A 16,541-nucleotide genomic window follows, 5' to 3' on the forward strand; every position below is an offset into this window, starting at 1 on the left:
TCGTAAGAAAACTTTTTATCTTTCCCTATTTTTCTTCGATATTAATAACAATACCAATAATGAGAAGTAACAACGATATCCTCAAGCAAAAAGTATGAATGAAATAGGTACTATTCATACTATTTATCTACGAATCGAAGAAGAGTGAGGATGATACAAGACAGACGATACAAACTCTAATATAAGAAATAGATAAAGATAGATAGATAGATAGATAGATACATAAGACAGATAGAAAGTTAAGATTTCTTAAGAAAGAAAATGTCTGATCAATGACAAGAAGAAGTCCGTCCAGTTTCCTTAAAAATGAAGTAGGAAGAGTGTATCAGGAGTCAAAGAAAAACACAGAAAGTAGAGACTGACTGAGTGCTGGCGAAAAAAGAAGAGAGAGAGAGAGCGAGCGAGCGAGCGAGAGAGAGAGAGAGAGAGAGAGAGAGAGAGAGAGAGAGAGAATGAGCAGACAGGAAGAAAAGAGAGAAAGAAAGATGGGAAGCACTCCATCCCCACCCTCACCTCTCTCTCTTTCTCTTTCTCTCTCTCTCTCTCACTCTCCTCGACAAAAAAAACGTTGTGGAAAAGAGAGACGGAAACAAGGTGGAAGGTTTGAGAGATGGATGAGAAGACGGCGAAGAAGACAAGTAGCCTTAAATTGAAAGAACCCGAAATTGGAATTCTCCTGCCAAAGTTGAACGTCGCTGCCCTCGGGGGGTTGTTCCGAAGGCGAAAAGGTCTGCCTCGATTCACCACCATCCTTCTCCTCTTACCATCACCCACCCCTCGTCTATATCCCCGTTAAAGAAAGTGTACGAACGAAGTATACGAGTGAGAAAGAAATAACGAGAGAGAGTGAGAGTAAGTGAGAGAGAGAGAGAGAGAGAGAGAGAGAGAGAGAGAGAGAGATCCCTGGTAACATAAATTCGTGGATGTTTATACGGAAATTACGAAGGTAGCTTTCGACGATAGGGGAAGTACGTACGTGAGAGTTCCGATCGACTGTTGAAAATTTAACGTTGACGAACCGAATACGATGATTTATCCCACCCTACTTGTGTAAACATTATCAACGAGGTGTATTCCTCATCTGAGCTATATGACGTCTCGTATTCTCCATGAAATTCGAATCGATCTTTCGAATTTGTGGCTTCGTTCCTCGCAATCAAGGACCTTCAATGAAATTCAAATGGATTTCTCTTATCGTTCTGTATGTACGTATGTCTCTCTCTCTCTTTCTCTCTCTCTCTTTCTCTCTCTCTCTCTTTCTCTTTATTTTATTAAGAGATATATTGAATTTCTATTTAATATAAATTTTGTGATCGATTACGTAAATAAATTTATATCTTCAATTATTATCCTAATTACGAATAATGAATTTATTAACGCAATTAGCCATTAATGAGAGACAAACATAACAACCCCGATCCTCGATGATATTCTTTTTCTGCCATATTGCACAAACCTCTCGTTACTTTCCACGGAATGGTGAACGGTATTGAATGGAGTTACCCTCGACCATCGACGGAGTGAAATTCCGTAAAAGGTGGTTGTTTCCCTCTCTTTCTCTCTCTCTTTCTCTCTGTCTCTCTTGTCGCACGCTCCACTGGTAATCCTATCGATTTATAGAGGACTTTAAGCCGATTATTCGACCACTGTATTATAATCGGGAACGATCATTAGCCAACATAATCATACAACTTCGAGCTATTTACGATCGACGAGCGCATGCATTTTACCTCACCTTGTTATTGCATACCGACGAAGTCCTCTTTATCCTCTTGTATTACGTCAAATGGCCAATCCCTACGCGACATTCTAATATTCCTTTTGTTCTGTAAATCCGATTGAATTTGTAAAAATAATGGAAGAAAAAAAAGAAAGAAAAAGAAAAAATAACATTTCGTATTATTAATCTCGAAATAATTTAATCGTTTCCTTTTCCCGACAATCCTTAATTATTGCCTATATCTGTCTTTGTAAGATTGAAAAAGAAGAAATAAAATAAAGAAAAATAAAAAGAAGAAAAAAGATAAATAACGTTTCATATTATTAATCTCAAAATAATTTAATCGTTTTGTATTATTAATTATTAATTGTGACACACCGGCTTATAAAATTAAAAAAAAAGAAAAGAAAAGAAAAAAAATAAGAAAAAGAGGTTCATAAATTTTGAATTCAATAAAACGGATCCGACCCCTCCGACAATTGTTTCGTGGCAACTCCTGGTCCTAGCCCACTTCTTACTATCCTGCCTCCACCCACCCCCACTCTCCCCTACCTTAACTCAGAAAGATCAAAATGAAAAGAAATAAGAGAATGTAAGAAGAAGAGAATTGTTCCGCAACGCGACTTTCTAAGTTCGTACCTTCGAAGAATAAGGGCCGAGATGGTAGGCCCTTTTGTTTAAAGTGATAAATGCGAAGCGACGGCCGTGCTCGACCTCACGCATAAAATAAAGCGCTAAAGTATTAAGTAGGGCTTACGAGCGAGAGTCATAACGATTCACCCCTCTTGAGTCAAGTGCCACCATCGGCTCTCTCTCTCTCTCTCTCTCTCTCTCTCTCTCTCTCTCTCTCTCTCTCTCTGTCACTCTCACTCACTCACTCGATCTCACGATACGAAAAGCACTTTCAACAGGGGAGAGAGAGAGAGAGAGTTGTTCGGTGACAACGAGGAGAAGAAAACTTTTGTTCGACGCTTACCAGGTGTCCTTCGACTCACCCATACGCAACATTTTTCTTTTCCATGCTCTCTCAACCCTCTGCCTCCCATTTCTTTCTTTCTTTCTTTCTTTCTTTTTTCTTTTCTTTTTTTTCTTGACGAATTTCCCAGACAAGAGTCATCTAGCCACCCTACGTTAGATTCTCTTAATTCTTTCTTTTTCATTCTTTTTTTTTACTCTCTCTCTCTCTCTCTCTCTCTCTCCCTCTACTACCCTCCCATCCTCGATCGTTCCATTCGACAATCATTTTATTTCTCAAAAAAAAAAAGTGTATAATATCAACCAACGTCGTCGGCTTTTTCTAAATCAATAAAACGACGACGAGTTCTCTCTTATTTAGAATAATTCCTATGACCTCTCCCCCTCCATTCCTACCCCTCCCTTCGTCGTCGCGTCCCAGCCCAACTCCGAGAGTCGCAACGAAAACTCGTTCTCCAACACGTACAGGGCCAAGCTCGTAATCAATGTACGGTAGTTATACGTAGTTAACAAGTCGTCGAAATATCTAGTAGAATGTTAAAAGTGGACTCGTAACGTATTTCAAAAGTTTTACTCGCGTATAACTGGGGAGGTGAGGGGTGTGGGTGCACACACACGTACAGACAAATATAAACAGAGAAAGAGTTAGTAGACGTTAAAAGTACTATTCATATATATACCAGCCATTATCGAATTGTCGTCATTGTCGTCGTCGTCGAATAATCTCGAAAATTCGTTCGAACGAGAACTTTTCCTTCTCCTCTCTCGCGAATATCACCAAACGAGAAAGGACTTCTCGACTATATAATACTTTTGGGAAAAGCCATGCGTGACGACATAACAGAAATAACGTTGACGATAGTAGAGGTGACGATAGCGATGGTGCGCTCGAAGAGAAAGAGGGGTGAGAAGGAGGAGAGAGGTTAGGTGGGGTGGCAGAGAATGGGGGTGAGGAGAGGGGTCGTTGGAGACGTGTTTCAGGGGCAGAAGCATTTAGGCGCAGCGCTCGAGGCAACCCCACAGTCGCCAGAAACTGAGTGCCGGAGCAATTATAAGCAACGCCGGAAGTCACCGTTCTCCAGCCCCACCCTATCTCCCACACCTCTCATCCCCCTTCCACATTTTCTCTCTCTTTCTCTGTCTCTATCTATCTGTCTTCCTCTCTCTCTCTCTTTCTAGCTCTCTCTGTCTCTCTTTTCGTTCGTTCGTTCCTTTCCACCCACGCAGCAAGCACTAGGAACGGCCTTGTTCCTCTCAACCATCCTCGACGATCACCTCTCTCTCTCTCTTTCTCTCTCTCTCTCTCTCTCTCAGTCACTACCACCCACGTACCACCCTCACGTAATCCCTCTCGTAACCTTCTACCTTCATGCCCGACGGGTATTTTGTCACCGTCGTAATTATATTTCTCCCTTCAGCCAGCCGATTTTCCGACAGTTCGCCGAGCGAAAATATCAATACTATCCGTTTAACTCCGACGGCAACGATTCTAAACGTACTAGAAAAATTGTCGATAATAATCTTAGTTGTTTTCTTCTTGTTTTATTTTTTGATACAATTTACTCATTCTTTTTTAAGATCACGTACACACAGGTATACATACGCGTACGTAGATCTACTTTGTCGTTTGTTATTAATATACTTTTGATAACACTTTTCTTTTTTCTTTTTTTTTCATCGTCAAATCTCAAATCAAGTTAGAACGATTACAATAGGTACTTAGATAGTCGAATGAGTTTATTATATATCAAAGACAAATGAATCTTTAAGGAATAAAACTTAAACAGATATATTAACTTTTTCGTTATCCTTGAATTTTATGTTACGATTGGTAATCACTATAAGTGTGACAAAACAAATAAACTAGACCAATCTAAGAAGATAAGTAAGTAAGTAAGTAAGTAAGTAAGTAAGTAAGTAAATAAGATACTCACGTTCTCGACTGTAGGACTTGGCAAAGTCCACTGAATCGACGAGGAAGTTGCAGCCGCAGCACTGGCGGGACGTTTCTTGTTTACGAAATCGACCGGTAAACTATACTCGTCGCACAAAGAGACCTGGAAATAAAATGGGAAACGGTATTAAATATCTGCCGTGATAATTTGCGAAACGTAACTATGAGAGAAATAGAGAGAAAGAAAGAAAGAGAGAGAGAGAGAGAGAGAGATTGAGAGAGTGACAAATAGAGAATACGTTCATTGAATTTCTATGACTTCAAACAGGGATCGATTCTAAAACCATTGTATCAAAGACACAGATCAGTAAGATGTCTGACAATGGCGACGGATTTCCTATCAAAGATTCAAGCTCGACCCTATAAAAATAACAACCAAAAAAAATCATGTTCACTCCATGGGGTATCTCTAATTACCTGTGTCTTGTCTGGAGCACGCATCGCATAAACGAATAGGGAGAATGATGTATGAAAGGGAGAGTATGTAGTTTTATATATATATCAGAATAAAAAAAAAAAAAGCAAAAAAGAAAAGGGAGGGCGATCTAAGCCGAAAAACGAAAGGCATTCGATGTCGAGTAAAGCGTGGATTTCTGCCGCTCGACAAATCGCAGGATAAGCAAAGTCATCCCCATCTCCTCCCCCACCTAGCAACAATATATAAGAGAACAGTAGCAACGACTGGTCCAGCTCATCAGCGATATTTACTGTCTGTTGGAAAATCGATCTATATCGATGGGTGCCCTCGCGAGAATAGTCAGCAATGGCAATAGCAGGACTATTACCAGGACACTAGGAAGGCCAGGAGTCTGGCACCCTTCTTTCTCTTTGCCTAACGACAAAGCTCCTAAACGAGAGAGAAAGAGAGAAAGAGAGAGAAAGACAGAGAGAGAGAGAGAGAGAAAGACAGAGAGAGAGAGAGAGAGAGAGAGAGAGAGAGAGAGAGAGAGAGAGAGAGAGAGAGAGAGATAGTCACAGCACGGCCTACCACCTAGGTCCGTGCGTGCATATAAATCGAGACAATCGCGAATCCCCTGAGGGCGGCTTATCGCGCTGCTGGAGCTTGGGAGGTGGGCTAGCAGCACCAGCCAGCTTCGTTCGTTCCTGTACTACTCGGGAAAAGGGACCGGGACTTCCCTGTAACACCAACCCATCTTCGACTCCACGCGGATATATCCAGGGAATGCTGCCGTTTTATTCCCAGAGACCTCGCATGCAAATGGCCCGCGTTTATTGTTGAGCAAAGAGCGCTATATGAATATGTGAAGTGGTAAATGGAAGAAAAAATTCTATATATCGGTAGGGGCCTGGCTTTCAAAGGGATTAAAGAAAAGGGTGGTAATCGAACATTACCGATAATCGAACATCGTTACGAGGATACTCGATTATTCTCTCTCTTTCGCTCTTTTTAACATGTTTCCATTAACGGAGGATTACGATTACTAAAATGTCTTTCTTTCGTTAACATCCATGGAAATGTCTAGACGTCGACGTTAACAAGATAAAGCTTAAAAAATATACTTCCCTGTTCTCGTTGATCACGAAATTGATACTAACAAGTGGTAATACATTTCCTGAACTCGCACGGCTTCGGGCAATCACCTATTGAGACTGAAAGATTCCATTGTTTATCATTGGATGGAGGAAGCCAAATACGAACTAGATCGTCTCGTTCAAGTATATCTTACATTTGACTCAGTCAGTGTAGATCGTCTCGATAGCTAGGTAATTCATTAAATATTAACTTCGTTAACAAAATTAAGGTCGATAAGGATGCTATAAAAACAGAAACAACAAAAAAAAAAAAAGAAAATTCGTCTCTCAACATTCTTATCATCTCCCAGGTTCAACCACAAAAGTACTTCTACCTCGGTGTAATAACGAATATTACGTTCCTCTCTCTCTCTCTCTCTTTTTTTTCCTTTTTCTCAAACACATTTGCTCCCTAACCCCTTCCTTCCTCATGGCAAACGAAAAAAAGAAAAATAAAAAAAAGAAAAAAGGAAAAGTCAACGATGAAGCTAATGTTGGTTGGATTCTGGGTACAACCCTCGAAGGTTGCACGGCAACTCCCGTCCGCATTCCCGTTACGTCCGGCATCTCTCGCGGGTGAGCCGAGATTAAGCGAGAATATTTAGCAAATGTTTCGCATAAATCAAAGCCGGCGCAATATGTTCTGAGTTTCGTGCGAGGCTATGTAAATTCATGGTAATACCAGTGGCCACCCCGCGGAGAGAGGAGTTTCGATTGGTGGAAGAGGTTCTAACGGGGGTGGTGGAAGAGACGTGGTCGACGAGTGAGATTGAAAGAGAGAGACAGCCGATGAATGAGAGTTAGAGAGTTAGAGACAGAAAGACAGAGATAGAGAAAGAGAAGGGGAGACGGGGAAAGAGAGAGAGAGAGAGAGAGAAAAGGAAGGAAGAAGCAGTAGGAAAAGCTCAGAGCGAGGGTGGCAAAGCGCGTATTTCATGAACCCCTAAAGCAGCTCTGAGCATTGCTGCAACCGCCACAATCCCATTCATTCTCTTTATGGGCTCCCAAGTATTCGGGCACCGGGCTTGAATAAATCGGAAATTTGCCCATGGGGTAGGGCCGACCGATTCTGCTCTTTACGATTTAACTATGACTTTCGAGCTGGTCATCTTTATCAATACACCGAATGAAATATTCTTTTCTTTTCTTTTTTTTTGTTTTTTACTTTTTTTTTGTTTTTGTTTCTTTTCTTCCTGTCGCAATATATATATATATATATATATATATATATATATATATATATATTACGATCTTGGTCGATCAAATTAAAAAGAATATTAATAACAAAGAATAATAAAAAAATGTTTTTTAAATGATATTACTTCAAGGATTTTGATATTATATATATATATATGTATCAATGTTCAGAATGGATTTACCAATGTAATCCTTTAAACAAAGTTTCAAATTGCTTTGACGACTAGAAACAGACGAAACTATTCAACGAAGATACAGTCGTTCGACCGTGCAAACAGATCGATCACGATGACATAATTAACCCTAACTTGGTCTTGAATAGGTAAAGGGTCCCAACGACCGAGTAGAATATCTAAATGGTTGTCAGTAAACTGTAAACCTAACGTTACGATAGATAGGGAAAGGGAGAAAGAGAATCTACATTTGAATTAACAAGGACTTTAACTCTATGTACAATATCGTGTTGTTAAATCCTCCGTAGATCACTTCGATTCACGGTACCACAAAACATTTCCATAATCGTATCGGCGAGGAATAAATTATTCGACCCGTAACGTTAACGGGTAATTTCATAATATATATATATATATTATTCGAATAATGATAATAATCATATAAAATTCGTCCAATCAGTACGAATATCGATGACACATATATACGAGTAATCTTCAGATTGAGAGAGAGATGGTGGAAGGGAGAAAAAAAGGGAACGAACGATTTATTATAATTTGGATGATTCATCCCATCACATAGATAGAAATACGAATCGATTCTTTCATTATAGATGTCCATTAGGTAACTTGACACGGTACAACGACGAAAGAAAAGATGAACGAGTAATCGTCCAATGCTAACCCCGATGGATACTTACATAGACGCACACACGTTTCCAAAGAAATCTCAAGAGTCTTATATCTTCCACTAATAAAAAAAAAAAAGATCGAACTTTTCCATTAACCGTTCACCATGGTCAGCCAAGATTTATCAAGATCCATAGATCCTTGTTAAAAGTCTAACGAAAATAAAAATACCAACGATGAACGTAGCGAGAAATCAAAGAGAAGGACTAACCATGATCAATGATACCTATAGATGTATAGAAGAAAACAAAAAAGAAAAAAAAAAGAAAGAACGAGTTCAAAACCAAGTCTACGAAGAATCCTTAGGGACTAGAAATCCTTAGGGACTCGACATTCTCCCTATTTTTTTCTACTTGGACTAGTTGCACGTACTACGGAGAACAAATACCAACGTTAAATTTTCACGAAAGGATTCTTGGCAGAACACGAGAGAGAACTTATCCAAGAACCAAAGACTATTCAACATCGTTTTCCAAAATCACCCTACCCTCGAAAAGATCCTACCCTCGAACGTACCTTTCGTTCGATCTTTGAAAAAGGATTTGACACACACTACCACCAGCCAACTATCGATTTTTGTTAAATCGTTCATCTCGTTTGTTCTCATTCGTTACGTTAGATCGACTGCACCGTTAGATCTATTTAAGAAGATGGTTTTTAGAAACGGAGTTTTCAAAACGAAAGTTTTCAGAACGGAATGACTCAATTATTATATATTTCTCTTATTTCAATATTAATATATTTTGTTATTAATCGATGGGATATATTTGATCGGACAAGTTATCAGCACGTATGAATATTTTAATCAATATTTATAATAAGATATCAGTAAATAATAATATAATTGGTTGAGTATAAATAATCAAGTATCGCGTATAGGTTCGTTAGAAATACGGACCATCTATTCGTGAAGTATTGATCGAATTATTGCATTTAGAAATATTTTAATTAAATGTTCTAATTAAATTGGTATTACTATTAGTCGATGTAACATTAATCAATCATGTGTAATTACTTCAAAAAGTATCGATTGAAAATGTTAAAAAATATTATCCAATTGAAAAATTTCACAGCCGATATTTTGTATCAAATTAATTAACTAAATATAAAAATCATCAAGAAAAAAAAGAAAAATAAATAAATAAATAAATAAATCGATGTGCTCTTCAAGATTTGTTCGAAAGAATAACGACCAACGTTATTATCTCGAATAAAATCCCATAGAAGCAGGACTGCGAGTCCGTCCATTAAAAAAAAAAAAAAGTGAAATCTGATGATCGATTTCTATTTCGTTTTAACGAAAGAATAAACTTTCGCCGATAATGTATCGGAAAAGAAAAAAGAAAGAAGGAAAGAAAGAAAGAAAACTCATAGATAAGTCGATAGGTAGTTCCTTTACAAGAAGTAACAAAGAATCGAAAGGGACACTGTGATTTCAAGATACGAGGAACAGGACAGACCATTTCGTCTTCATTTAAACTGGTCCGTCGTCTTACGGCCCTTCCATTGCGCTATCCTTTGGTCCTTTTCCTTTTCTTGGATCCTCCAAGAGAATCGTTGCTTGGGAAGGAACACGCGGGCCTTTTTGCCATGTTTCAAGCCCTTTGTGTGGGTCGCGAAGGGTCGTTCAAAGAGAAGGAGATTCGAAGTCACCAGAGTACGTTTCCGTTGCTACTCGTAAGAAAGAGAGAGAGAGAGAGAGAGAAGATGGACGAAGGGTCTACCCAAGCTGTTCCTAATCGTCTGTTCTCCTTAAAGCTAAGTCCATCCTTCTTCCAAGCATTCCCACCCCATCTCACCCCCTCTCTCTTCCTCAACCTCTTCTCTTTGCCCTTCATCCATCTGGAATTTCGTAAAGAGCCTACCTACTCGACGAACATCTTCCAGTCAGTCTCGTCATCATCGAAAGTTCGACCGACCGAACGGAAGGTAGTCCGCCATAGTTCAAATTGATGTTTCCGTTCGATGCTCAATTATATCAAAAGTACCCCAACCATTAAAGACTATGGTTTAACAAATTTCAAACTATGAACGAAACCGGGCACTTTACTTTTTCTACGGTGTACAAAAGTTTATCCCGTCGTCGTTTATTACATCGTAAAACTTAATAAATAATTCTTCACTCATCCATCCCTCTCTTTTCTTCCTCCTCCTCCTTCTTCTCTTCCTCTTCCTCTTTCTCCTGCCGTAATAAAATTATCTCTCTGCGAAACTTTGCAATGAAAAAAGAAGAAGAAAAAGAAAAAAAAAAGAAAGAAAGAAAGAAAGGAAGATTCCAGAGAAATCTATCGAACTCTCGTTAAATGAAATATTCTAGATACCATCACGAAGTCAAGAATCCAAAGAGCTTATAACAGGAGAAACGTGCTTGAGGGTAAGTTTGAGGGTGACGGAAAAATGACTATTAGTAAGATAGTCTAAATCATCTCGCGATAATCTTAGATGCCCTGCAGGGCGCAACGTAGGGAAGACCTTCTTGCCGAGGTATAGTATAGTGCGGAAAAGGGTTGCAACTACATGGATGTAAAGCTTGGTAACACTACTGACACATCTTTCGAAAACTACACATTCTACGTATTACACATACATGTATATGTATGTATGGATGTATGTATGTATGTATTGTACGTGCTTCAGAGAGAACCCTCGGCAAAGCCTTCCGTAGGCAGTAGTCAGAGAAACGCCGTGATTGTTCCACCCGGTTTCTCTATTGGGATAAACGTCTTCCACTCTCGTTCTCCTTTCTCCTCTTATCACCCCCTTATCCTATGACGGAAAGGTTCCTCTCCAGCGTTGGTCGTTCGCGGAAGCGGAACCCCCTATTGCCTAAGGGGCTGCTAATTGATTTTAGAAGTTCCTCCTTCGGGGCAACTCTCTCCCTCTCCTTTTCCTCGTCTTTTCCTTCTCTACCTCTTCTTCCTCTACACCCTTCCATTCCATTTTAGCCTACCATCATTTCTCTCTCTCTCTCTCTCTCTCTCTCTCTTTCTCTCTCTTTCTTTCTCTCTTTAGTTGAGCACCCTTCTCTTGGAAGCTTTCAGAAAATACGACGAGGTTACTATACTTACGACTATGTAAGAGCGGCTCCAAAATCATTCTATGTATCGTCTTCGAAATATTCTTCAAGAAGAAGGAGAAGAAGAAGAGAAAGTGGAAGAAGAAGAAGAAGAAGAAGAAGAAGAAGACTGATTCTCGACCACCCTTTGTTTCTCGTTAAACAAGAGGGAGTCAATCTTTCTCAACATAGACCATTTAGTATCTTACCCGCTAAACTAAACCCTACTGAAACTGAAAACAAAGTATAACTTTTCGGTTAACTTTGGTTAACGAGGACGTCATCGTTGAATTATCTTGTCAATCTCTCTCCCTCTCTCCCTTCCTCTCTCTCTCTCTCTCTCTCTTTTTCTCGTTCTGATAACGTTTAACGTTTGCCTTGGACCAGAGAACCAAGAAGACCCCAATGATGAAATCCATATTTTCTCCTCGAATGCTTCCTGTTTTATAAGTGTATACACAACGATTATACACTCTTGGTAAGAACAAGTGGAAAGATAACAACTGAGAGATAATTATCGCATTCTCTCTCTCTTTCTATCTTTACCAATCTATCTAACGACGTCTGTCGATCGTTAACTCTCAAGTCTTTCGAGTCAATATCACTTGGTTTAACGATGATACAAGATGAACGTTATGCAAGACTTATAAAAGACCAAGTATCGTGTCATGGAAACGGTAACAAGACTTTCAAGCCTTAGGGAGCGTCTGTTATGAGGAACCATGAACTTGCTTTACTTGCTTCCTTGTTTCCTTGCTTGCTTGCTTGCTTGCTTGCTTACTTGCTTGCTTCAAGCATAAAAGAGGAATGGAAAGGGTCGTAGCTGCTTGTCAGTCGTAATCAGTGCTACTGCAACAATGCGTCTCATAGTGTTGAAACGCTTTCTCCCTTTCTCTGTCTTTCACCCTTTCCCTTTCTCTTTTACTTCTCCCTCTTTCTCTCTCTCTCTCTCTTTCTCTCTCTTTCTCTGTCTGTCTGTCTTTCTCTCCTTCTTCATCGTCAGACATACCTAGCCCATTCACATTCATCTTTTCTAGGACCGTCTCCTGTTTTCCCGTCACGTTCAAACATTCGAATCGTCACACAATAAGCTTCCGGTTTATTAAAATCTGTCTCTGTCTGTCTGTCTGTCTGTCTGTCTGTCTGTCTGTCTGTCTATCTTTCTCTCTCTCTCTCTCTCTCTTTCTTTCTCTATCTGTTTCTGTGTATGTCTCTGTCTCTTTGTCTAAACTGCACAGAAAAGTGGAGTTGCTTCGATTCACCATCCCTTCGATGATCCTACATTTTAGTATTCTTCCACGATCGTCCATTAAAAGTGGGAGAGAGAAAGAGCCGGACGAGAACAACGAGATATCCAATCTCGATGTTAACGATGTCGGTGGTATTCAAACCGACGTTTTCCGAAGGGCTACGTGATTTTTCGTGCGACGAAGATTTAATAGGAATATAACGGAATGGGGGATGTAAAAATACAGGGTCGTCACGTTCGTTCGATTTCTCTTATGTTGAGTATATATATATATATATATATATATATATATATATATATATATATATATATATATAGCATATACATATACATATCTATAAAATTCTTTTTTCCCTTTCTCTGTCGGTCTCTTTTTCGTAAGTAAAAAATAAAAAAATAAAAAAATAAAAAACTTGAAATGCAAATAAGATGCTACTTTCTTAATAAAAATAAAGAAAGAAAGAAAAAAAAAATATATCTCCAGAATAGATCTTGAAATTTCTTTTATTATCTGCTACTTTACGCTCGAACGAACATGCAAATCCAACCCTTCTCGATCGTTTTGAAAGGAACATTAAAAATGTTCTAAGGAAACCAATGTCATTAATATCCCGCGGTACATTTAATTCGACTTCGTATCCGGTAGTTTATAAAACGGAAAAATAAAAAAAAGAAATAAAAAAGAAATAAAAAAGGAAATGACATCGAAGAAATCGGAAGGAAAGAAACGAAAGAGGTAAGTATATAAGATTGAACTTTATTCTCCGAGAAAATGAATTAATACTTTGATAACTAACTTAGATGATTAGATTTTATTTAATCTAATTTAACGATTATTTTTATTTTGATTCATTAAAGCTTAAATCAAAGAGAACTAGGACGACCAATTACTTCGAAGCTACTTAATCAATGAAGAATAACTAATTGTAGCGTGAAATAGTAGTAAGAACAATGTAGAGAATCTATATAATTTGTCGATTATTCCTCTAAAAAAAGAAAGAAAGAAAGAAAGAAAGAAAGAAAGAAAGGAAACAGAGAAAGAAAGAAAAGGAAGGAAGGAAGGAAGGAGGGAGAGAGAGATAGAGAAAAAAGACGAGAAAAAGAAATCCGAGAAAACTCTCGAGGGCTTTGTCGTCGGTAGGTCGTAAATCCCAGCATTACGTAATTAATGTGACAAACTCGTTAATTAATTTGTAATGTTCCGAAACCTTCGAATTTAGCGGAAAGTAACAATAGCTACGAATTAAACGTTGACACATTTAACTACGAACGTATTTCTAACGAACCTATCGCAAACAATCGTTGTCGCATAGGTATGTATTTAATAAATGGAATTTAATTCGGAAATTCGAAATATATTGTAATACAATCAATTGTTTAATTAATTAATTTATTCATTCGTTTGTTTATTTATATCTCTTTTTTTCCTCCCTCTTCACACCCCCCTCCAAAACCATCCCTCCAGAAAAAAAAAGAACGAGAAAATACGACAGGATTAGGGTGACATCACGGATTATGACGATACTTCCTATTCGTTTTCCCGTTTTAAGAGACCAATTTGGGATCTGCAAGTATGACAAATTGTATCCAACCGAGGCAAGCAGAGAGAGAGAGAGAGAAAGAGAGAGAGAGAGGGCTTTTTGGACTTGCGAAATTACGTAGGATCTTCCGAAGGATTATGCGCAAACGAGTGTTATATTTTATTCGTGGCTCGACGGGCAACGAGTTGCCAGAAACATCTGGAAAGTATTTCTCTCATCGCGTCGGAGGACGACACGAACGACCTGTCCTCCCGAGAGTTTTTCGAGAAAAAAAATTCTCTCTTCCTCCTACCCTTCAAATTATATCCAAGGTCGAAAAAAATTCGCGTAAAAAAATTAACCCGAGTTTAATCCGAAAACATGAAGAAAAAGAAGAAGAATAAAAAAGAGAGAGAGAGAGAGAGAGAGAAAAACAAAGACAAAAAAGAAAGAGATAATCGAGAAATAATCGATCGATAAAATCGACTGAACAATAAACAATTATCTTCTGCTGCATCAACCTCTATAAAAATAATCGTTAACTTCGACAAAAACTACGATGCGTCAGAAATGCTGCATAGAAAATTTGTTGTTATCGTTGTTGTTGTTGTTGTTGTTATTGTTACTGCAAGTCTTCCGCAACGTTGGGTTGAGATTTGTATCTGGTTGGGTACACAATCGCCGGATTTGGTGAATGTCCGACGATGGTCGAACAAATCCCTCGATTTAACGTTTCCCTCGACTTTCGCTCTGTACCACCCTTCTACCCCCCCTCCTCCTCCTCCTCTTTTCACCTCGCTGTCACCCTATTCCCCCGGTTTCCCTCTTTTACCCGCGGATCCCTCTCCGTCCAATTCACCTTGCCACCCTAGGAAAAACACGAAACAACGCCGGTTTTCCACGGCTGGACAGCCGTCACGTTGTCGCCGTCGTAACGCACGTGCATAATTAACGGGGACGTGACGTTCCTGCCGATTGATAAATTTTGACGTACGCCGCCGCAAACGACACCGATCCACCCTCAAACAAGATTCGGCCTTAACGATCACGCGTGTTCTCGTTTCAACGACCCGATCAGGAACTTTCCGAAAGCAAAAGCCGCAATGGGAACAGCCTAACACGCCTATCCTGCGGTTTACCGATCATTTCGATTCGTGTATTTCGAAAGCTCGACCCTCTCTCTCTCTGTCTCTGTCGCTCTCCCACTCTGTTTAACTTTCTATCGCTTTGTCATTGTCTCTAAAGTTTCGAATAACACGCCAGTAATAAGAGTCAATGTATGGTCGGACGTTACATCGACGCGACATATCAAAATTGTTTAGGTTGAGACGACTGCGTGCGATCGGGAAAAAATCAATAAAGGAGAAAAGAAAAAATGGATAAAGAAACATGAATTTAAAAGAAAAAAGGGAAATCGTATGAATCGGAATTAAATCGAATCGTTGATTGCAGCGTGAAAATTGTTTTTTTCTTATCCCTTTCATTTTGTTTTGTTTCTTTTTTTTTCTATCGAAAGATCGAAGAATTTGACGATATTATATTAGAGAATATTAGGATCATGCGGGATATCCTAATGGACTAGTGATTAACTGTCACAAATCATCCGTGTGATCCACGCAAAGTCTAACGCACCGCACCGTATCGCATCGGACCGCATCGCACCGTCCCAGACACATAGAGATATATATACATCTAGAGGATGTGACTAACTCGGCAAGGATAATCGCGTCTTCGACGATAACGACGTTATCGGCAAAGCAATTTCGGATCGACCACGCTAAGAGAGAGAGAGAGAGAGAGAGAGAGAGAGAGAGAGAGAGAGAGAAAGAGAAGGGAAGGGAAAAGGAAAGGGAGATTGTAACAATTAAGCCGTACAATTGACCGATCCGCTCACGTTCTAGGCAAGGAGAAGTTAGCTCAAGTACCTATCCCTCTCCAATCCCTCTATCTTTATTTATCCTTCTATCTATCTATCTCCTTCTCTTTCTGTGTCTTTCTCTCCTCCTCTCTCCTATAGTCTCAAGACATTCCAGACAGATCGTGACGACTTTGCGAACGATCTGTCTATCTCTCTCACCTTCTCTCTCTCTATCTCTCTCCCTCCTTTGCTAATCTAAACGCCACCGCCTACTATCTACGAATACATTTAATTAATTCACTTTGCACCGGACCTGCCGTCCGTAATATGAGATACCAAGGGGTTGGAGAAAGAGAAAGAGATAGAGAGGAGAAAGAAAGAGAGAGAGAGAGGATGTACGTAAGAGAGCCTATAGACCGTAATAGATTCAAATGGTTTGTAGGGTGTAATAGGGCTATGTCGTGGTTATGGTTATCGTCTTCGGCCGTCGTCGGCTCGACCATTAAAATTATTCGATCAAGAGTTTTACGACACCCCATACGATGTATCGTCTATGTTATCCGCTCTATATCGTTATTACTACGTATATTCTTCACCTAGAGTTGTCGATTTAAAATTCG

The 16,541-nt window shown here is 39.3% G+C and overlaps 1 protein-coding gene across 2 annotated transcripts in view; it reads right to left on the minus strand.

The window, feature by feature from the left end:
- LOC127065127 (putative mediator of RNA polymerase II transcription subunit 26) overlaps positions 1–16,541 on the minus strand; it is a 172,054-nt gene that overhangs the window by 40,018 nt on the left and 115,495 nt on the right. For both annotated transcript variants that reach the window (XM_050997057.1, XM_050997058.1), the window contains one exon: positions 4,630–4,752. In XM_050997057.1, the coding sequence (XP_050853014.1) occupies positions 4,630–4,752 (123 nt within the window). The remainder of the gene's footprint in view (positions 1–4,629; positions 4,753–16,541) is intronic.

The sequence above is a fragment of the Vespula vulgaris genome, chromosome 7, assembly GCF_905475345.1.
Source record: "Vespula vulgaris chromosome 7, iyVesVulg1.1, whole genome shotgun sequence".
Classification (NCBI taxonomy): domain Eukaryota; kingdom Metazoa; phylum Arthropoda; class Insecta; order Hymenoptera; family Vespidae; genus Vespula; species Vespula vulgaris.